The sequence below is a fragment of the Theropithecus gelada genome, chromosome 20 (genome assembly GCF_003255815.1).
Source record: "Theropithecus gelada isolate Dixy chromosome 20, Tgel_1.0, whole genome shotgun sequence".
Taxonomy (NCBI): domain Eukaryota; kingdom Metazoa; phylum Chordata; class Mammalia; order Primates; family Cercopithecidae; genus Theropithecus; species Theropithecus gelada.
The window spans coordinates 77,518,835-77,542,005 of record NC_037688.1 but is presented as its reverse complement, the minus strand read 5'-3'; the positions used below and the strand labels follow the sequence as shown (position 1 = coordinate 77,542,005).

At 52.6% G+C, this 23,171-nt stretch overlaps 3 protein-coding genes across 3 annotated transcripts in view; 2 read left to right on the top strand and 1 right to left on the bottom strand.

Moving 5' to 3' along the window:
- Positions 1-1,014: 1,014 nt before the first annotated feature.
- LOC112614478 (3-phosphoinositide-dependent protein kinase 1-like) overlaps positions 1,015-23,171 on the bottom strand; it is a 34,225-nt gene continuing 12,068 nt past the window's right edge. The window contains 6 exon segments of the mRNA XM_025371060.1: positions 1,015-1,853; positions 11,959-12,056; positions 12,717-12,861; positions 16,495-16,632; positions 16,895-16,937; positions 20,404-20,664. Coding sequence (XP_025226845.1) covers positions 1,774-1,853; positions 11,959-12,056; positions 12,717-12,861; positions 16,495-16,632; positions 16,895-16,937; positions 20,404-20,664 — 765 coding nt within the window. The 3' untranslated portion in view covers positions 1,015-1,773.
- LOC112614476 lies at positions 13,280-17,084 on the top strand. The gene has a single exon (XM_025371058.1). It carries the CDS (start codon positions 15,625-15,627, stop codon positions 16,435-16,437), a length of 813 nt encoding a protein of 270 aa, XP_025226843.1. The 5' UTR covers positions 13,280-15,624; the 3' UTR covers positions 16,438-17,084.
- LOC112614477 (fatty acid-binding protein 5) lies at positions 20,660-22,142 on the top strand. The gene has a single exon (XM_025371059.1). It carries the CDS (start codon positions 21,506-21,508, stop codon positions 21,911-21,913), a length of 408 nt encoding a protein of 135 aa, XP_025226844.1. The 5' UTR covers positions 20,660-21,505; the 3' UTR covers positions 21,914-22,142.

Below are 23,171 nucleotides of genomic sequence, written 5' to 3'. Positions count from 1 at the left end.
GAAACGCTAGCTCTTAGGTGGTGACCACACGCACTTTGAAAGCCGGGTACGTCGCGCCCCCACCCGTGGGAGGGACTGTCCTCTGCATCGCAGGATGCTGAGCAGCTCATCCTCCCCTCCCCCGCTGGGTGCCAGCCCTACCCCTGCCCCAGCTGTGACAACTAAAACTGTCCAGACAGGGCCAAGTGTTCCCAGGGGAGCAGAATCACTCCAGTTGGGAAGCTCTGACCTAAAGCAGTCTCTGGCCACGCTAAGAACTCAGTATCCGGCCGGCCGCCATGTCTCACGCCTGTAATCCCAGCACTTTGGGAAGCCGAGATGGGAGGATCACCTGAGCCCAGGAGTTCAAGACGAGACTGGGCAACACAGCAAGAACCCATCTCTATTTTAAAGAATAACTGAATAATAATAAAAAGAGAACTCAGTATCTGCTGGTTGAAAAAAGTTAAAAGAACAACACCGAAAAAGCCTGGAGGCGGCCAGGACGCTGAGTGAGTGCTCAGAACCCTTCCACCCACCCACCACGTTTGTGCCATGGCCCCACCTCCCACAGTTTTTCCTGAGGCTGTCAAGCTCAGACATCCAGAACTGCCGTCCCCAGAATCATTCATTCTCTCAGAGTGGCTCACTTCACTCCAGGAAGGTGGCCCCTTGTAACCTGGCGGAGCAGGAGAGCGGCAGCGTGGGACTCCTGTGGTCCTGTCAACTCACGAGGGCACCAGCAGCCGAAGCTGACTCCAGCCCTCAGCAGCACTTGACTGGCCCGAGGCAGGAGGAACCCCGGCCCCACCCTGATTCCACACAACTGCTCCCTAGACTTGAAACTCCAGACTCTGATGCTGCCTCTCAGCCTGCCATCTACCTCCCAGCCACCCTAGACAGCACCTCAGACTTCTCACCAACCCTTGTCGTCAGCTCCCTGGACATCCGCCCCCCACACTGCCGGTGGCTCCCTGGCTGGCGCTTCTCCACTCTCCCCTCCCGTGACCCGCACCGGCCCTGCAGTCTCTCTCAAAGACCCTCATGCCTGCTGGACGCCGCCACCCTCCCACACCGGCACCCTCCAGGGCCTCCCTGCGCTCTGCGGGACCCTGTCCCACTGCAGCTGGTGTGTGGCCGAGCAACCCTAAGGCCAGGCTCCCTGCCCTCCACCCCGACAGGGGGCAGCACCAAGGAAGCCTGGGCTCCGTGCACATGAGAGCCATGCTTTCCTCACTGAATAGTTTTTCCTAAAGAAAGAGTTAGGCTGGGCATGGTGGCTCACGCCTGTAATTCCAGCACTTTGGAAGGCCGAGGCGGGCAGATCATAAGGTCAAGAGACTGAGACCATCCTGGCCCACATGGTGAAACCCCATCTCTACCAAAACTACAAAAATTAGCTGGACGTGATGGCGGGCGCCTGTAGCTACTCGGGAGGCTGAGGCAGGAGAATCACTTGAACCCGGGAGGCGGAGGTTGCAGCGAGCCGAGATGATGCCACTGCACTCCAGTCTGGAGACAGAGCGAGACTCCGTCTCAAAAAACAAAAAACAAAAACAAACAAACACAAAAACGATTAAATCTGCAACCAGAAAGCATCAGCAAACCCAGGAAGCTTAGAATACAACATTAACGTATCACGTGTGTGTACGCCACGAAAAATACGCTTTGAAATGCGAAATGCTGACTTCTTTCAAAGTATGCTTAGCTACTTAAAGGCCACCAAATTCACTCTCTCGAATATTAATTTCTATGTTAAAGAAAAGGGAAGTACGGCTTAGATGAAAGTGGTTTTTACCTCTTACAGGCGGACTTCTCCGTGAGCAGCTCTGGAGAAACGTACTGCGCTGTTCCCACGAATGAGTTGGCCCTGGCTGCAGAGGAGAGAGAAGGTCACGCTCGGACTCACGATCTGTGACAATCCAGGGCTGCGAGGTGGGTGTCGCACGTGGCGGACCATGCACCCCCAGGAGCCAGACTTGTCCAGGCCACACCGGGGCTGGCTCACGGCTCACCTGCTCAAAGACGCCTGCCTGACATCTGGACACTGGCACCCTCCACCCTGGCGCTCCCACCCAACACGCGCCTGGAGAGCGAGCTGCACACAAGCGTCCAGTGCATTCTGCCGGTGGCACCCGCTCAACGGAGGGCATGAGGACACGGTCCTGGCTGGCTCACTGCAGGACCTGGGGTATCCAAACGTGCCCAGGTACACAAACAGTTGCAGGCCAGAAACAACCTCCTTTCCATCACAAACAGCTTGGGACCTGAGGCGCTACAAAGGGAACAAGACTCAGGCCTCCAGCCCAAGGGCCTTCCTCTACAGAGGAGCTGTGACAGAGCAGAGCCACAGCACGAGCTGGCCCGGGGCCACCACGCAGCTGCTGTCCACACCGGCCCTGCCTGGGCCGGTTCTGAGTTGTCCCTTCCACCTGCCCTCCTCCGGCCAGGCTGAGAGAACCTCACAGCCTCTGCCGCGGGGACCCGTTCCCTTCAGTGAATGACTTTTTTGCGGACTTCATGACTGCCCAGGTGCGGGGGCTCACGCCTGCAGTCCCACTGCTTTGGGAGGCCAAGGCAGGAGGACTGCTCTAGGCCAGGAGCTTGAGACCAGCCTGAACAACATAGTGAGACTCCGTGTCTAGAAAGAATTTCAGGAATTAGCCAGGCATGGTGGTGCACCTCTAGTCTCAGCTACTTGGGAGGCTGAGAAAGGAGGATCGCTTGAGCCCAGGAAGCTGAGGGTGCGGTCAGCCACAATTGCGCCACTGTACTCTAGCCTAGGCAATAGAGCCAGACCCTGTCTCAAAAAACAAACAAAAAACAAAGACTTCATGGCTGCATGTGCATCCTGCCAGGACCCTCAGTGATCCTGCCAAGACCACCAAGGACATCCGCAAACACGCCCCCGCCCCCGCTGGCCTAGAGGAAAGCAAACCAAACCAAGAGCCAAAAACAAACGAAGCCATTCAGCCCTGCAATGAATCAAAGAAATGCAAATTACAACATGACAGCCTATCACATTGGCAAAGGGGAAAAAGAATAAAAATACATAGCGCTGGCAGGGATCTGAGGGGACAGACGCCGCGCTACGGGTGGGGCTGTAAAATGGCATCGCTTCTGGGGGCAATTTTCCAATGAGCGTCAGAAGTCACAAAGATGTTTGCCTCCCTGACCCTGCAGTTCCCTCTCCATGCCGGATCTGTCCTTCAGGGTCCGGTGTGGCACAGTGACGAGGGCTGCGTCTGCCGGCAGGACGGGACGCCACTCGCTCCATCTACCTATTCAGTGTTTCTGTTCTTTACTATCATCGAGCGTTGCTTTTGTGACTTGTATTTTTTTAAATGCCATCATTAAAAAGTCTAAAAATGTGTCTTTCTCCTACGGAGAGATGTATATAATGCACAATTAAATGATTGAGGTTGTCGTGCAGCACACAGAGCCATATGTGTTTTTAAACAGCAACGCTGTGCACAGAGCAAGTCTGTGCACCAACACCCGCCCCATCTCTCAGACGAGTGCTACATAGCGAGCTGCCACGCTGGTAGGGCCCTCGTTGCTGCTACCGCTGCTGCTGTTCTCAGCTTCCTGCAGCCGGACTCTGGGCTCGGATCTCCCGGAATCCTCCCTGCCCTCTCCACCCTCAGGAGCTCCACCCTCAGCTCCTCCTCGCTCCCCAAGGGTCTTCCCACCCTCTCTTCTTTCCTTAGGGCTTGCCTACCCTCACCCTGCCACACCTTCCTAAAGGTGGGACTCCGAGCCTCTGGCCATACGCAAGGTCACCACCTGGGAAAAGGACATCTGTTCTTAGTTAATCTAGAGACAAACAGTGCCGCTAGAGTGTGGAGAAGATGGCTACCCTTGGAATAATGTTCCAAATCCATAAAATACACAGGACTATAGGAGAAAGCAATTATAATTCAATACACGTATCAAATTATTGCAGTGATGGATCTGTGATGTAGTAATATGTGACCGGCATGACACAGCAGCGGGTCACGCCGCAGTAACCCGGCAGCGGTGCTCGGCACAAGTGGCATGGCGTCACTACCGTGATGTGACCCCTGCAGCATGACATGAGAATACCTGTGACTTCTGATCACAGACATTTGTTGCTGATGTTCATAATGGAAGGAAATGGTACGCTTTGCTGAAAGGTTCGTAAAAATTCGGAATTTCCTCCTCTCCAGCCTCACGGATCCCCTGACTTCTATCTGTGACATCCGAGCTGAGAGCCCCAGATAGAGCGTAAGGAAACCTCAGAGACCACCTAGTTACTTCTCCCGGGAGGCTCAGAGACCGGCCAAAGCTCACGCCTCTCCAGCTGCTGGAAACTCAGGCCCAGAGACCTGCACTGGCCGCTGCTGCCCCCGCATGCCACGGGACTACCGACAGTGAGGTCTCGGCTGGGTTGTCGTCTCCACCCTCATCAAAGAAACTCCATGGACCACCCATAGTCCCCCAGATCTGCCAGTCATACTTGGAGGGGGCACTGGGGAGGGAAGACCTGAAGAAGGGATCCTGAGCTCACGAGACACCCACACTCTCTTCAAAGCCAAGGGTGCCGGCTACCATCTTGTCCACAAACCCACAAAGAAGCACAGAAGAACGCTCCACAAAATGTGACTACCCTTTGGACAAAACACCAGCAAACCAAATGCGGCAACATCTGAAAAGGACTAGGCACCATGACCAAGAGGATGTATGACACAGTGCAAGACTGGTTCAAAATACAAAAAGCAATGCGTTGCATCTCATTAGAATAAAGCACTAAGGAAAACACAGGACCACCTCGATAGATATAGAAAATGCAGTTAACAAAAATTCCCCACCTCTATAGGACAAAAATACGGAATAGCCGAGGCACAGAAGGGAGGGCCCAGAGTCTGACAGAGGGCACGCACGGCCTAAGGCCAACATCGTGCTCGACGGTCAAACACTGCACGCTCTCCCTACGACCAGGGCGCCCTGTTCACCACGTCCAGTCAACACCGTACTAGAGGTCTCAGCCAGGGCAGTTAGGGAAGAAGATAAAAGGCAGCCAGGTTGAAAGGGAAGAAGTAAAACTAGCTCGAACCACAGATGACAGGATCCTGTGTGCACAAAGTCCTGGGGACTCCACTGAGAAGCTATGACAACTAACGAGAGCTCAGCAGGGTGCAGGGCAGGAAAAAGCAACTGCATTTCCACACAATTTCCAGGAGCAATCCAAAAATAAAATTCACAATCCCAGCACTCTGGGAGGCCGAGGCAGGCGGATCACCTGCAGTCAGGAGTTCAAGACCATCTTATCCACAAGCGTGGTGAAACCCCGTTTCTACTAAAAATACAAAAACGTAGCTGGTCATGGTGGTGTGCGCCTGTAATCCCAGCTACTCGGGAGGCTGAGGCAGGAGAATCGCTTGAATCCGGGAGGCAGACGTTGTGGTGAGCTGAGATCGTGCCACCGCACTCCAGCCTGGGCGACAAGAGCGAAACTCTGTCTCAAAAAAAAGAAAGAAAGAAAAGAAAAGAAAAAAAGAAGGCCAGGCGCGGTGGCTCACACCTGTAATCCCAGCACTTTGGGAGGCCGAGGAGGGCGGATCACAAGGTCAGGAGATTGAGATCATCCTGGCTAACGTGCTGAAACCCCATCTCTACTAAAAATACAAAAAACTTAGCCGGGTGTCGTAGCAGGCACCTGTAGTCCCAGCTACTCAGGAGGCTGAGGCAGGAGAATGGCATGAACCTGGGAGGCGGAGCTCGCAGTGAGGTGAGATTGCATCACTGCATTCCAGCCTGGGCGAGAGAGCGAGACTCCATCTCAAAAAAAAAAAAAAAAAAGGAAAAAAAGGAAAGAAAATTCACAACTCTATTTTTTTTTTTTTCCTGAGACAAAATCTCACTCTGTCGCCCAGGCTGGAGTGCAGTGGCCGGATCTCAGCTCACTGCAAGCTCCGCCTCCCGGGTTCACGCCATTCTCCTGCCTCAGCCTCCCAAGTAGCTGGGATTATAGGAGTCCGCTACCACACCTGGCTTTTTTTTTTTTTTTTTTGAGATAGAGTTTCGCTCTTGTTGCCCAGGCTGGAGTGCAATAGTGTGGATCTCAGCTCACTGCAACCTCCGCCTCCCAGGTTCAAGTGATTCTCCTGCCTCAGCTTCCTGAGTAGCTGGGATTATGCATGCACCTCCACACCTAGCTAATTTTGTATTTTTAGTAGAGACGGGGTTTCACCACGTTGGTCAGGAGGGTCTCGAACTCCTGATCTCAGGTGATCCGCCTGCCTCGGCCTTCCAAAGTGCTGGGATTACAGGCGTGAGCCACCGTGCCCAGCCGTAAATTTTGTATTTTTAGTAGAGACAGGGTTTCATCATGTTGGCCAGGCTGGTCTCAAATTCCTGACCTCAGGTGATCCACTCGCCTCAGCTTCCCAAAGTGCTGAGATTACAGGCGTGAGTCATCGCGCCCAGCCCTGGAGTGAGCTTTTGTGTATGGTGTGAGGAAGGGTAGTAACTTTTTAATGAACTAATCGTCATTGGAAGATAATGGTGAATCAATTTGTGGTTTTCAAAACTGGCACGAAAGGGGGAAAGAAGCATTTATCCTACTTTTCCTTTACAAATGATACCACGAGTTAACCCAAAAGTTGCAGGACAGAAGTTTCTCTTTAATGAATTCCATCTCATGAATATATTAGGCTATAACCTTTCTGCACTCTCTGCACTGAGTTAATGAATTTAGGCCAACGATGGCCACAAATGCTGCTGCTGTCACAGAGAGATGCCTAATAAACAACACCCAACACCAGTCTCTGAACAGGGAGGGGAGAATCAACTCTGAATGTGATATAGTGGCCAGGAGACAGGACCATGTTCAACAACGCCACACAGATGCAAATGAACTGGAAATATAACTGCACACTTTGAGATATTAAGCAATGACTGTTAATTTTTATGTATAAAACAGTATGGTACTGCGGTTATGCTTTTAAAAAGACTTGTATTTCAGCGATACATACTGGAATTTTTTTTATTTTTTTGAGATGGAGTCTCACTCTGTCGCCCAGGCTGGAGTGCAGTGGCCGGATCTCAGCTCACTGCAAGCTCCGCCTCCCGGGTTTACGCCATTCTCCTGCCTCAGCCTCCCGAGTAGCTGGGACTACAGGCGCCCGCCACCTCGCCCAGCTAGTTTTTTGTATTTTTTAGTAGAGATGGGGTTTCACCGTGTTAACCAGGATGGTCTCGATCTCCTGATCTTGTGATCTATCCGTCTCGGCCTCCCAAAGTGCTGGGATTACAGGCTTGAGCCACCGCGCCCGGCCTACATACTGGAATTTTTACAGGGAAAACCAATTGAGCATGCTGGGCATCAGGTCACTAGTACTGAGTGAATTTTTCACAACAAGCAGTAATTCTGTTTTAAAAAAATAAACACATTCCCCAGCCCCATGCATCACAGCCAATCCTAAATGAATGCCAATCTGGAAAAGACCAAAATAAACCATCTGAAGATGGGAAGAGCTGCTCTTGGTGATGGGAGAATGGGGACACTCTCTTTCATTGTGCAAATTCCACTTTCCGTCATACAGGAAAATCCATTTTGAAGGCAGCTCCTCTCTGTGCCGGGGACGGGTGATCCAGCATAAGCTAGGATGGCGGCAAGCTCAAGGCCGCTGTGGCCCTCAGGAGAGCGTCTAGAGTCCACAGCACAGTGGGAAGCACAATGGCAGCTAGTCTGAGGGTCTGGACGATGGCTGTGCACAGATGGGGACAGAGGAGTGACTGAAGCCTACAGCATCCACCCTCTCCAGCCAGCCCCGCCCACACCTGAAGCCCACAGCCTCCACCCTCTCCAGCCAGCCCCGCCCACACCTGCTGGCCTTCCTCTCCTTCCTGTTTGGTGAGTGGCGCCTCTACACCTGGCTGCATACCAGAAAGGCCTGCACAGGTCAGAATACAGGTGTCCAAACCCCACTCCAAGTCTGAAGCTCTGAGGACACCCCGAGCTCCTCAAGGTCCTTGCAAAGAGAGCACAGGCCAGAGACACCCCAGGTGGGAAGCTTCCTCTGAGTGAGCCGCCCTCACCAGGATGCATTCACAGGCTCCTGTACAAGGAGAGGAGGCAGAAATCCTCTCTGCCAGGAGGTCCTCCTCAATCTCCCAAGCCCACACTACTGCCCTGCTCCATCTCCCACCACCTCCCCCTGCAGATATGGGGCCACCCCACCCCACAGGGACGATGAGAAAACCTGCCTCCCTCTAGGAGGAGGGCGTGGCACAGCTGCTGCACAGGTAAGGAACCTGGGTATGCCTTGCTCCCATCAACACTTTTATTCTGGATTTGAAGATGTTTTGGGGAAGCCATCCCTGCACAAAAGAAGCCAACGCAGGAAGCAATTCCAAGATACTGAACTACCTCAAACAGAAAATAAGTTACCAAAATTAATCCTCCACATAAATTAGTTTTTTCCTTTTCCTCAAAGAACAGGAAAAGAACTACCACATCTTCTATACACACGAACAACTGGCCCTGGTTTACAATGATGTAAAGATTTTTAGCCTCCTGCTACCAAAAAGCAAAGGTTTACTTCACGATTTCTTCTCTTTTTCCAGAGACAGGCTCTTGTTCTGTTGCCCAGGCTGCAGTGCAGTGGCAGGATCATGGCTCACTACAGCCTCAATATCCCAGGCTCAGGTGATCCTCCCACGTCAGCCTCCTGAGTAGCTGGGACTACAGGCACGCACTACCACGCCCAGTTAATTTTTGTTTTTTATCTTATGTAGAGACACATAAGATCGCTACATAATTTTGCTGTGTTCCCCAAGCTGGTCTCAAACTCCTGGGCGCAAATGATCGACCTGCCTCGGCCTCCCCAAGTGTTGGGATTACAGGCGTGAGCCACTGGGCCCAGGCTATTTCACTATTTCATCAGCGCACTTAAATGCCTATTTTTTTAAGTGGCGACAGGGCATCAAGACTATCCCTGTGCCAAATACCAGATTCGAAAGAATATCTACCCACATAACAAACCTGCACATGGATCCTCTGAATCTAAAATAAACGTTGAAATTATGAATAAATAAAGCCTTGGAATAAGGGAGGAGGGAAAAAAGAAAGAAAATCCACATGAAGGGAAAACTGCCCAGAGCAGAGCCCAGGGAGATGGTTCCTGAGGCTGACTGCGGGCACAGCCCAGAGAGTGGTTCCCGGGGCTGACTGTGGGCAGAGCCAGCCTGCAGCTCTCCTGCCCCCACGGAATGTTGTGGGCTCATCTCTGGGCAGGAAGTCAGCACAAGGACAGCAAGACACTGACAGATCCTAAGAAAGCTTGCGAGACAGAAGTTCCTGTTTGGTCCAACTTTGTCACAGACAACACTGAGGGATATGAGGTTACACTGTGTACACAGAAATAGGATTACCAGTCAGTAAAACGGTTACTATTTAACAGGAATGAGTCAAACAGATCAAGGTTTCAGAGCTTGTCTGAAACGCCAGGAAGACTTCCCTGGCTTTGTGCAGCTTTGGGCGGGAGGTGCGCATTCCTGCATGCCACTGGACGGGGAGGGGAACAGGTGGGCTACAAAAGGCAGCGGAGGGCGGCAGAACTAAGCCACCTTAGAAAACAAGAGGCTCTGGCTTGATGGCTGGTTTCCATCTTAACCCCAAAAGGGTGATGTTTTTTATTTACGTATTTATTTATTTATGAGACGGAGTCTCACTCTGTTGCCCAGGCTGGAGTGCAGTGGTGCGATCGTGCCTCACCGCGACCTCTGCCTCCCGGGTTCAAGCGAGTATCCTGCCTCAGCCTCCTGAGTAGCTAAGACTACAGGCACGCAACACCACGTCCGGCTAATTTTTTATATTTTTAGTAGAGACGGGGTTTCACCGTGTTAGCCAGGATGGTCACGATCTCCTGACCTCGTGATCCACCCGCTGTGGACTCCCAAAGTGCTGGGATTACAGGCTTTTTTTATTTTTTATTTATTACTACTATTTTTTTAACACAGTTGATCACCCTGTTACCCAGGCTGGGGTGCAGTGGGATCATCCTAGTTCACTACACCATCAATCTCCCATTTCAGCTTCTCGAGTAGCTGGGACTACAGGTGTGTGCCATCACACCAGGATGATTTTTGTTTTTTTTGTAGATATGGAGTCTCACCATGTTGCCCAGTGGCTGGTCTCAAATTCCTGGCCTCCAACGATCCCCCTGCCTCAGCCTCCCAGAGACCTAGGATTACAGGTGTGAGTCCCCATGCACAGCCAGGGTGATGTTTGAGGATTCTCAGAGAAGTTCCCAAATCCAAGACAGCGTCTTAGGGCCTCCATGACTGTGCAGAGATGAAAGCACCAACTGACAGAATCTTAACCAGAGCCCTGAGTGTGAAAACACAGGGCTGGAAACACCCAGAAGGGAAAGACACGGCCCAGTGGAGGAAACGAGCAACTACTCAAGGTGCCAAGAGAGGCCCCACAGGCACCAGCTGGGTACCTCCCAGCACACAGAGTACAGGGCCAATTCCTAAGAAACAAATGCCGAGCTGAGTCCGGAGTGCCTGCCTTGCTAAAGGGCCTGCTCTCCACCCAGCTGTGCTCTCCTCCAGCTACTGGGGGCCAGCTCGCCGTCTGTGGAGATGAGGCCAGAACCACCACCGCTCCGTGATCACGGTTCCCCTTTTCCACACGAGAGCAGCTACAACACGGTCACTTCTATCTGAATCTTTCTTCCACCAACAAACCTGCGCTCACGTCCCTCCAAACCGGTCTCCAGCACCTTTGACCCCCACAGAGCTCTCTAGGGAGGCCTTTCTCTGACGGGCACCCCAAGCCCAGGCAGAGGCTCATGCACCACTTGGAGGCCCTTGGACCCAGCCTCTTGACCCAGACAGACCCCAGCAATCACCCGAGGTTCATCTTCAAGGTCACTTACAATGCACACAACAGCCTTCAGCTTCCCCAAACCTCACCCCAAGGCTTTATCTTCTCTCTACCCAGCACTCCGGAGCAGCCTTCAGAATTTCAACTGTCAGGCCGGGCGCGGTGGCTCAAGCCTGTAATCCCAGCACTTTGGGAGGCCGAGACGGGCGGATCACGAGGTCAGGAAATCGAGATCATCCTGGCTAACACGGTGAAACCCCGTCTCTACTAAAAAATACAAAAAACTAGCCGGGCGACGTGGCGGGCACCTGTAGTCCCAGCTACTCGGGAGGCTGAGGCAGGAGAATGGCGTAAACCCGGGAGGCGGAGCTTGCGGTGAGCTGAGATCCGGCCACTGCACTCCAGCCTGGGCGACAGAGCGAGACTCCATCTCAAAAAAAAAAAAAAAAAAAAAAAGAATTTCAACTGTCTTTCTTTACACCTCCAGAGTTTATGACTTCTACCCAATAAGCACCTGAAGGGCATCGAGACGCCCCAGCTGGCTCAGACAACCTAGGCCACTTCTCTGGCCCAAGTGGACTTTCAGCAACATCTCCGATGGAGCTGCCACAACAGGGTCCAAGGCTAGAAACTACCCTTGGGAACAGGACCAGGGCTTCGTGATGACAAACATGCACGTGGCCAGCAGGGAGACAGACGGACAGGTAACGGAGCGAGGGCACTGAGGTACAGGGATGTGCGCCCCCAGATCCTACCTGCGATACAGCCAGGAGGAGCCAGGAGCTGACCACACGGCTCCCAGTCCTGCACACGGGTGACTGGGTACGAATGTGGCTCCCCGCATTGTCCAGAAGACGAGTAGGGAGGATGAACCAGAGCAGACGCTGAGGAGAACCAGTACCCTCCCCCTCTACACCAGCACACACTGCCTGGGGCCCCCGCAGGAAGACCTGCTGGCAAGGCAGGGTCTTGCCCAGAGAAAGTTCAAGATCGGTTTGAGGACAGCCAAGGTATCCCCACCTCTGTCGTTAATGAAGATGACACAATGCAACACACTCCTCAGAAGTCGCTTTCCATCTTAAGCACGCAGCCAGGCTCTGCTAGAAATAAAACTCACACACCTTGTTTGCTCTCTGGGGATAAGACCTTTGCTGTTCCAAAATCTGTGATCTGGATGTGCATATCTTCATTTAACAAAATGTTTTCCGGTTTAAGGTCCCTGTAAAAGTAGATTTTCACATTTGAGAAGAAATACGTGAAACAGCAACATTATTACGTACTCTAAATTTTGCTGAAAACAAAATGAACGAATGAATGCTTATGATCCTTACAGGCTGACAACCAGGGGATACAGGCCGAAAGCTCACAAGCAACAAGTTTTGACTGTACACAGTAGGGATTTACCGCCTCACATCTCCATGCCATTCTAATTAGCTTTTTAATGAAGTATAATCTATCATTTTTAACACACAAGATGACAGCTGTGCACACTTCTGAGATGACTTTATCAGAAAGTCATGGAAAATCAGACCAGAAAGAAGTACACACAGAAGGTACCACAGAAAAAGATAAAACGCATCAGTCAAGATGGTGAAAAGAATCATTAGCTCGCCGGGAAAGACACGAAATCATTTGATGTGGCATTTGCAGGACGGCTTCTCCATGTCAGGGCTCCGTGGACGTGTGGCCTTGCCTTGGCGCTCCCGCTGTGGCACCGGCAGGCATCTCAGTCACACCCATCCAGGGAGCACTCCAACCAGGCTGACCTCAAGGGCGGGGACCATCTGGCCATCAGCTGTGGCCTGTGAGCCAAATGGTCACTGGCCCTAATCATTAAACTGACATCCTGTAAACCCCACCCAGCCACCCCCGAGGTTACCTGTGAATGATGCCCTTGCCGTGCAAGTACTCTAAAGCAGACACAATCTCAGCCGTGTAAAATCGAGTACAGGTCTCATCAAATGAACCGATTTTGCGAATATATTTAAGTAGTTCTCCATTTTTGGCATAACTAAGGCCGAAATCTGAATATTGTGCAGTTAAGGAAGTGTAAAAATCTTTTGTTTTGTTTTGGAACAGGTTTACTCTGCTGCCCAGGCTGGAGTGCAGGGGCACAGTCATAGCTCACCACAGCCTCAACCTCCCTGGCTCAAGCGATCCTCCCTCCTTAACCAACCCAAGTGGCTGGGAACATAAGTAGGCGCTACCACGCCTGGCTAATGTATTTATTTTGTAAAAGTCATTTCTTGAAAACTAGCCTTAAAAGACTGATCAGAATTGGTTTTAATTAAAGGCAAACTGAAAGTACCTGTGGCCCAAGAAAGTCATGTCCCTGGATCTGACGGGCACCCCAGGCCCCAGCTCCAAGATGAGGCACCAGCATTGATGAGGGGTTTCCCATCAAGAACACCATTACACTGTCTCAAGGAAACGGGAACAGAGCCTCTCAGCCCCGACTGCCCCTCTGGCCCCTGGCGGTGTCTGTGGCTTCAGTGAAAGCGGACCGCTGGAGACAGGGCCTACAGACCCTGACTAAAAAGCACACATAACTCACGTGCAGGCTTCAATGCACAAAGATCCTGGGGGCCGGGGGAGCGGGGGGCGGAGAGCGCGGCAGCCCCTGCCCTGAGACAGGGCATCCGTGCGTGGCACCGCCCCTTCCTTGCAGGCTCCTTCCATGGATAAAGTGACACATTATGTTTTGGTTTTTTTTAAGATGCAGTCTCACTCTATCACCAGGCTGGAGTGCACTGGTGCTACCTCGGCTCACTGCAACCTCCGCCTCCCAGATTCAAGCGATTCTTCTGCCTCAGCCTCCCGAGTAGCAGGGACTACAAGCACGTGCCACTAGGCCCAGTTAATTTTTCTATTTTTAGTAGAGACGGGGTTTCACCATGTTAGCCAGGATAGTCTCCATCTCTTAACCTTGTGATCTGCCCGCCTCGGCCTCCCAAAGTGCTGGGATTACAGGCGTGAGCCACCGCGCCTGGCCAAGTGACACACTTTGTAAGACAAAAGCCATTTCGTGAACTTCTACACTCATTAAGTGTGTCTGGGAGGGCCCCCTCCTCGGGGCACCACTGCTCTGTGATGGCCCCATCTGTAGCCTCCTTTTCCAAGAGGACTTAAGGCCGACAACAAATGCACCCCATATACAGATTCCCCTGGAGCGGCAAACGTCTATCCCCATTACCGGAAACCTCCAGATACTTCACACTTACTCGCAGCCCAGGACACGGGGACCCAAGTCCTTGCTTGCCCTGAGCAGCGGCTCTCGAGGCCAGGAAGTGGGGCTCGTGCTCAGAGCCAGGCTGGCCTGCCGGCTCAGTTCTGGCTTCTGTTTGCCAGGGTACCATCATCTCCCACCAAGGATGAACCTGAAGCTTCAGGGCAATGAGGAGAACCCCAGAAGGGAAGGGACTTGCAACCAAGGCTGCCCAAAGTGGCCCCTGTACAGGCCCATCTCTAAATACAACCCACACCGAGGATGCCTGGTGGGGCCTAAGTCCCTGGGTCTCGTTCCTTTCAGCGGTGAGTGAACCTTAACAACCTCCCGGGGCTTTGGAATTTGACTTAATGACGAAGGGCAACATGGACCACTGGACAAAGACCTGGAGTTCCCACTACCTGCACTGCTATGGCCAATCCCAAGCGGAAATCAGTCAGCAAAATTCGCTCTCCTCTGGACTCTGAGCCCCTGGGCGGACAGGATGGGAGAGGTCAAGCATGTGCAATTCTGTTGCAGCCTCACAACCAACAAGCAGCCGTGTTCCAAGGGCTCTGCGGGAAGCCCAGAGGGACCCCTGTGGCTCAAACGGGGGCAGAGACATGCAGGGCCCGGGGGCACCCAAGAGGGACTGGGGCAGCTGTGAAGGTGAGAGAACATACCGTGAAGAAGTCACTGAGGGCGGGAGACAGAGGCAGGAACAGGGATGACACTGGAGGACAGCAGGCCTGTCTGGAGGCCAGCATTCTCTAAAACCTTCCACAAACCAACAGCAAAGCCCGCCCCGGGCCACGTGCCTGGCAGCTGTTCAGCCACTGCCCTGCTCCTCTCTAGGCAAAATCCCAGGGAAGCTACCTTGCATCGTCTCCATTTCCTCACCTCTTACTCTTCCTTGAACGGTCCCCCCAAGAAACTGCCTACCCACCATCAACAACTGGCACAGGGCAGATGCACGGGTCAGGCTGTGTGCACCCGACCGCTTCCAAGCCCCTGCGTGGGCAGCCAGCACCCTCCATCAGAAACCGTTTGATCCCGTGGCCTCTGGGTCTCAGGATCAAAGGAGCAACACCCCGTCACAATCTCCTCTCCTCGGTGGGCCCCTCCTCATGTTCACCCCCTGCACTGGGGGAACTCAGGCTCCACCCACAGAGGAGCCATCCTCTGGGCAGCCTGCCAGCTCGCTGTGAAAGTCCTCATGGCCCTGACTCCTCCTGGAGCTCTGCTGGCAGCACCTAAGTGTCCACCCAGACCTGAACAGTGGCACACGTGGATGCATGACATGCCAGCCCAGCACCCTTCCCGGTTTCTCCCAGCTCAGCAGCAGACACCGCTGTGCACTAGGCTTGAGGGCCAACTCCCCGCAGCTCCCCTGACTCCATTCTCTTGACCAGTCTGTTCAAAACACCTCGACCACTGCCCCTGCCCCTGCTCTCCTGCCTGTTCTCCCGCCTGGCCTGGGAGCAGCCAGAACAAACCCCATATTCCCTGCCACAAAGAGAAGGAAGTCCAGAGTCAGTGCCAGGCTGCCAGGGCTCAGGGGCCCAGCCCATCACAGCCTTTCATGCCCCCAACCCCACCCACTCCTGCCCAGGAGTTTAAAGAGCCCCACACTGCCGCCAGCCCTAAGACTCTTGGCAGCACATCTTGCTGCCGGGAAGCCTCTGATACGGACAGTCTGTGCAAATCCAGCTCCTCCACCAACATCGAAGCTTCTCGAGGGCAGAGACGTCCCCCGGCATACCAGCACATCCCCATCACCCATCAACCTGCACTTGGCAAGCGCCTCCCAACAAAGAGAGCACACACACTCCGCCGGCAGCCGAAGGAGCTGCAGGATGGTGCGAAGAGTGGGAGCAGGCCAGAGCAAAGCTCTAACACAGAAGAGCCGGGTGCTCGGGAGAGACGGGGAGGACAGGTGGGAGGACTCAGGCCCCTCTCCAGGCAGGATGGGGAGGCCACGACACTTGGGCCAGCTTGGAGGGTCGCAGGAGAGGAAAAGAGCAGATGCAGACTGCACCTGCTGGAGGCGAGGACAGTGTGGCCAGCCCAGCCACTGGCAGGCCCACGGGTGAGCTGGATGGGGAAGAGGTGGGGCCCACCCCAGCTTCCACCGGGCCTTGCCTCCCAGATTCCTGAGCCAAGGTTTAAAAACACAAAAGATGGCGCTCTAGGGGAGCAAGGGACACCGACCAAGCAGGCCGCAGCAAAGGGGACTGTGCTGGAGCCGCATCAACGGCTTCTCTGGGAGGTAACGTCCTGTGCAGACTCACAGCCACACCCTGGCGCCGCCTCGGCTGCCTCCCTGAATGTCAGTGGCCTGAGGGACCCACTCGGCAGGGAGCGGGGGCTGCTCGTGGGAACACACAGGGTCTGATTCCAAGAGAGGGGTGACTGGTGTGGCTTCAGACGGCACCAACCACGCAAAGGATACACAGCTTCTCGTCGTCCTGAAACGTGAAGTAAAGCTTAACAAAGAAGGGGTGATCCAGGCGCGACATGACATCCCGCTCTCTGGTTACATACGGGACTTTGTTCTCTTTTATGATATGTCACTTCTCCAGAATTTTAACTTCAGGTGAGAGAGAAGTGAGTTACTATCAGAAACAACACAAAACACTAAAGACGTGACTCACAAAGGTAACTGGTCAAATTAAAGTCTTTCAAACATTGTACATACAAGCCCGGTGGTCTCTAAAGCCAACAGTGTCCTGTACCCTTGAAATCAGCACAGAAACCCTGGCCCTGCCACCCCGGCCCTGCCACCCCGGCTGCCCTGCACGGAGTCGCTGGCCCTGCTCCCAGACGCACAGCTCCCTGCAGCCCATACTCACTCACATATTCTCTGGAGGTTGCCAGTTCTCGAGCCAGGACAACCTGGTTTGGAAAGAAAAGGAGAAAAAGAGAAAAAGAAACACAATGTAATAACCAGGACACTGGGTCTGACAAGTCCCTCCCTCTGCGCCACACACACGCTTCCTGTCCCCACTGAAGGTTTGAACCTACAGTGAAATATTTTGGGTCTTGTACTGACAAATAGAGCTAAAAGCCAATGCTCGTGTTAATGTGTTCTAATGGCTAACAGAAAACGTATCCATCTCTCCACTGTTTTCGGCGCAACCCAAGTATAAATTCAGGAGCCTCTTCGACTGCCACGCCCTTCGCGAAGAGTAGGAAGACAGTGGTGCCACCACAGTGGTAGGGCACAGGGGCTTCTTTGAAAAAAATACGTCCTTCTAGTATGCATTGAAAAGCTGCCCTGAATTGTCATTTTTTGAAATAAGTGTTATCACACATTTCGTGTGTTGGCGCTTGCGGATACTATGAAGAGAGCCTGGCTGCAAAGGACACGGGGAACTAAACCAACAATGCATGGCCCTGCGTGCCCACAAGAGGGAGCCACCTTCCCGGGATGCCAGCAGGCCTCCTGCCCTGTCCTCTGCGTAGCACACCTGAGCCCTGCACTCAAACCCCACCTCCGAGACAGAACACTCCAGCAAAGAAGGCACCCTGAACAGGGAAGAGACCCCCCACTTGGACTAGCCTGGGGCACACCCTGAGGCACTAGACTGGAAATTCCTGGTGGGCCCGCAGTTTAGCCAGAGCGCATGAGACAGCTGTGCCAGGGAGGCCCCACCACCAGCAAGTGGTACACAAGTGTCTCCTAAGACACCCACAGGGGGACGGCCTGAGGAGCAGGGAGCAGAGGAAACCTGTCCCGTTACATTCCTGGGGGCTGGCAGGAAGACCTTCAGGAGGCCACAGGGCCAGGTCCACCTGGCCCCAGGCTCTGAGCTGCAACCCGGGGCAGGAGTCAGAAGAGATCCCGGAAAGCACCACGTGAGACGCCCTGCGGCGCTCAAGAAGAACGAAGCTGGATTCTGGGGACTCTGTGTACTCAAGATCTTCCCAGAGGAACACGCCACACATGGATGGCTCTCAGCTGCCAGGGAGGGAGGGGACGTGGGCCGGGCAGGGCTCCCCTCTCTAGCTTATGTGTTTCTGCGAGGTCACATTTCTCCACGAGAGCACGTGCTAGCTTCACAAGAAGAAAAAAGGAAGAAAGAATGGTGAATGAGCATGGATATTTAGTGGAACCCTTTCTAAGGGGATACTGACGTGATCTTTCTGTTATCTAAACTCAACACTTTATAAGCAGGTTTCCTACAGGAAGGAAGGATCCTCTTCCAGAGAATGGCGCGTGATGTGTTCCTCCCTGGAGGTTGTGGCCGTTCTCAGGGGGCCTCCCGGCTCTCTGGTGCTGCACTTCCCGGCTCTCCGGAGCTGCACCTGGCTGTTGCCCAGCCTCGTAACTATCACTGTCCTTTCCTCCTCCCCTGGAAGTCAACTTTTATGTGATCTCTATTTCAGGAAAGCTGAGAAAGAACTGAGGGTCACATATGTAATCTGAGACCCAGTACTGTGGATTCCAAACAGCCCCAGGAAGGAGCCTCCGGCTCACAGCGCTCTCCCGGGCACCTTCCTGGTGCATGTTCAGAAAGCCTGGGACCGCAGCCCCAGGAAGGACAGTGCCTGCTCTCTACCCACCTACGGAACCCAGGGAAACAGGCAATTTCACAAATAAGTCTTCCTTTTTCAGTCAAGATAAATGTTAAGGGCCACGTATGATGGCACATGCCTGTGGTCCTAGCTACTCAGGAGGCTAAGGCAGGAGGATCACATAAGCCCAGATGGTGAAGGCTACAGTGAGCTATGATCACACCACTGCACTCCAGCCTCGGTGACAGAACAAGACCCTGTTTCTAAAAGAATAAATACATACATAATAAACTAAATTTAAATTGGAAAGAGAAATATAAGGAAGTAAAACTGAGGCCAAGCACAGTGGCTCACGCCTGTAATCCCAATACTTTGCAAGGCTGAGGAGAGAGAATCACTTGAGCCTAGGAGTTCAAGACCAGCCTGGGCAACAGAGTGAGACTCCGTCTCTACAAAACATTTTAAAATTAGCTGGGCATGATGGTGCACTCCTGTAATTCCAGCTACTTGGGAGGCTGAGGTTAAGAGGATCACTTGAGCCCAGGAAGTCGAGGCTGCAGTGAGCTATGATCATGCCATTGTACTCAAGCCTGGGCGACACAGCAAGACTCCGTCTCAAGGAAACAAGTAAAGCTGAGAAAAGAGGAGGCCTCTTCTTTCACTGGACGGTTGTAAGCAGCCATGCACAATGCCCAAGGTTTTCCAAAGAGTTTCTTCTTTCTGAAAGGATCTGAGTCCCAAAACTTTGGGGACTAGTCTCCTGGTTGAAGGTATTTTTCATGAGGGCATAATCCTTTTATAAACAAAATTATTTCATAAAAGCTGCAATTTAAAAAATCTAAAGTGTAAGGGCAGCAAAAGTTAACATTAATTAAAGCAGTATGTTGGGAATATGGGTAAGCTATGTTTCATATTTTTCTTTGCATTGTGAAATATTTCATATATGTAAAAAAGGAAAATAAGCCTCACGTATGGTTTCTTCACAAAGGTCAGGCAAGAAAGCATTATGCAGGAGATCCCCCAGGGCTCCCTGGAATGGCCCTAGCACACACACGGCGGCCACCCTGGCGACCACGGTGGCGGCGTTGGACTCTGTCTCTTTTATAGAGGCCCAGATGGAGACGGTGACCCCGAGTTGCTCAGGCCTCCCCTGAACCTGTTACAACTTTCACTAAATCCACAGCCACACACGGCTTCATGGGTCTCATGTAAGCAAAGCGTCCCACGTCAGCTGCTTTGAACCTTCATTTCTTTGCTTTCAGAGGAAAAAACACCCCGAGACAGGTAACAAGTGTGACTTGACAGTACTGCGACAATACTTCTGTTTGTGAAACTCGGAACACAAGAATCTGGAGGCTATGTCTCCAGCAAATGTCCAGAGTGTACTGTTTTATGTATTTAAAAAAAACAGAGAAATAAAAGAAGATCAAATGTCCCCAAAAGCCTCTGGAGAGATACTAACTTACAACCTAAGAAAAAAAAAGCTTCCCAGGGCCCTGCCAGTGGGACACAAGGACACAGAATGTAACTTGCCGATGCCAGGTTAAAATGAAATTAACTGCATTAGAAAAAACCTCCACAGACCATCAAGAGATGTGTCTAACGTTCTCATCTACAAAACCAGGTTAAATATTTAGCCACACCCATCACGTGATCTGCTTGGGGGTTACCCAGCCCCCAAAGACTCAAGAGGCCTTCACAACAGCTGACACCCCTCAAGGGGCCTGAAACCTCCTGTCCTGAAGGACACCAGCCTTGGTGGGAGTCTCCGGTAAGCCCCGAGGAAGGTGAGCCTCCCAAGGAAATCACGCCCGTTTGACACACAGCAGCAGCAAATACTCACCGTGGAAAAAGAGCCTTCCCCAAGAATTTTCCCAAACTTGAAGTCCTCAGGCCGCTTCTTCCGAGGCTGCGGCGGAGGCTGGGCGTGCTGCAGGGAGCCAGCACCGGGCCGAGGCTCGGCTGCAGTGCCGTCCATGGTGGGGCCCTGCCTGCTGCCACCAGGAATGCCAGGGGCCGTGCTGGACTCAGTCTGGGTCCTCACCATTGATGGGGATGGGCAGGAACATAACACCACGCTGGACTGGATGGGCACGGCGTCATACTGAGGGACAAAGAGGAAAAGGAGGTAAGGCTCAAGGCTGCTGCCTTATCCTCAATGCATGGACTAAGGTGTAAGGACCTCTTCTCAACGCTCAAAAACAACCCCCAAGCACAGGGCAAGCCAGCTGAGCCCCGTGCTCTGCTGCGAGCTGCCGGCCTCCTCTCCCGAGTCATGCCCATGCCATGGATGCCCGCCACTCCACGGGGCAGCGCCTCGCCCTCCTCCTCTCCCTCGAGCTGCATGAGCCTGGTCCAGCCAACTCCCCCCAAGGCCAAGGTAACGTGAGCAGAGATACACGGCACATCTTTAAGTACCAGGGGATGGAGAGATAAGAGTGGTGATCACATGTGTTTACGATACACAGAGACGCCCAGTGCTGGCAAGACTATAATAAAGCGAGAGTACTCACACCACTGCGGCTGGCACCAAAACCCGGGATTGCAGTGGAAATGTTTTTGGAAAGCAGTTTGGCAACTGTCAACAAAGCGACTACAGAACAGTTGTCAATGAGACACAGAAATACGAAGGAGAGGAGGGAGGGCAGAAACCCAGTTAACAATGTAAGCGGGCATGGAGGGAAGATCAGTGTGCAAAGCTAGGTCGGCAAGACGTGCAAGGCGCACCCACAGTCATAACAATCCCTCCCCAGACCCCATTGTGTCCTCACGGTGGTGACAACGGCCCCCCCACACTGCAGTAGAACAACGCGAGGCGAGCCCAGGCGTGCTGATGGTGGTTTCCGATTCAACTCCCACTCAAAGAACCCTAGAGAGGACACAGCACAGCACGCTGCCACGCCGACGCCGACCCCATTCTGTACGTCAGCCCGCCCGCGCCCACCATGGCCACAGTTCAGCAGCTGGAAGGAAGATGGCGCCTGGTGGATAGCAAAGGCTTTGATGAATACATGAAGGAGCTAGGAGTGGGAATAGCTTTGCGAAAAATGGGCGCAATGGCCAAGCCAGACTGTATCATCACTTGTGATGGCAAAAACCTCACCATAAAAACTGAGAGCACTTTGAAAACAACACAGTTTTCTTGTACCCTGGGAGAGAAATTTGAAGAAACCACAGCTGATGGCAGAAAAACTCAGACTGTCTGCAGCTTTACAGATGGTGCATTGGTTCAGCATCAGGAGTGGGATGGGAAGGAAAGCACAATAACAAGAAAATTGAAAGATGGGAAATTAGTGGTGGACTGTGTCATGAACAATGTCACCTGTACTCGGATCTATGAAAAAGTAGAATAAAAATTCCATCATCACTTTGGACAGGAATTAACTAAGAGAATGACCAAGCTCAGTTCAATGAGCAAATCTCCATACTGTTTTTTTTTTTTTTCATTACTGTGTTCAGTTATCTTTATCACAAACATTTTATGTGTAGCTGTTTCAAAGTGTGTTGGATTAATTAGGATCATCCCTTGGTTAATAAAGAAATGTGTTTGTGCTAATAAAAAAAAAAAAAAAAAAAAAAAAAGAACCCTAGAGAGCTCTTGACTCCATCTCAGTAGGGTCCTCAAGTCTGTGCTATGTCTGAAGACACAGGGTCTCCTGCGTCTGTGCCAGGACAGAGGAGCAGCGAAGCCTTTCTGAAGGGACTGTCGCTAGCCAAGCTGCAATCCTTGGAAACACTAAAAACACCCAGGTGTGGTGGCTCAGGCCTGTAATCCCAGTACTTTGGGAGGAAGAGGAGGGTGGATCCCCTGAGGTCGGGAGTTGAAGATCAGCCTGACCAACGTGGAGAAACCCCTTTCCCTACTAAAAATACAAAATTAGGCCGGGCGGGGTGGCTCACACCTGTAATCCCAGCACTTTGGGAGGCCCAGGCAGGAAAATCCCTTGGGGCCAGGAGTTCACGACCAGCCTGGGCAACACAGAAAGACCCTGTCTACAAAAAAAATATAAAATAAAATAAGCCAAGCATGGTGATGTGTGCCTGTAGTCCCAGCTACATGGGAGGCTGAGGCAAGAGAACTGCCTGAGCCCAGGAGGTCAATGCTGCAATGAGCTATGACTGTGGCACTGCACTCCAGCCTAGGAGAGAGTCAGATACTATGTCAAAAAAATATGTTTTTGGTTTTTTCTTTCAAAAAAGATTGCAAGACACATAAGAAAGACAAAAACAAATGTAGACAGAGCATTCTGTGACCCCAAACCGAGGAACACAGAGGTGGAGAAGGGAGGCTGCAGGCAGCAAGTATAGGAGGAGCTGGGCAGCGCCTGCAGCACAGCACCAGTTCCGGGGGCAGAGAGAGGCAGGGCCACCCAGAAGACACACCCCACTCTAGCTCTGGACCAGCACCGTGGCTAGGAGGAGAAAGGCTTCTCTTTCTTACAGATCTGCTAAATTCATTATAACTCCAGACAAGGTATAAAAACAAGTTTGGGCCGGGCACAGTGGCTCACGCCTGCAATCCCAGCACTTTCGGAGGCCGAGGCGGGTGGATCACGAGGTCAGGAGATCGAGACGATCCTGGCTAACACGGGACGCTGAGGCAGGAGAATG

Excerpts from the sequence above, each read along its gene's own strand:
- LOC112614476 (XM_025371058.1), top strand. The coding sequence starts at position 15,625 with ATGCCCCCAACCCCACCCACTCCTGCCCAGGAGTTTAAAGAGCCCCAC.
- LOC112614477 (XM_025371059.1), top strand. The coding sequence starts at position 21,506 with ATGGCCACAGTTCAGCAGCTGGAAGGAAGATGGCGCCTGGTGGATAGC.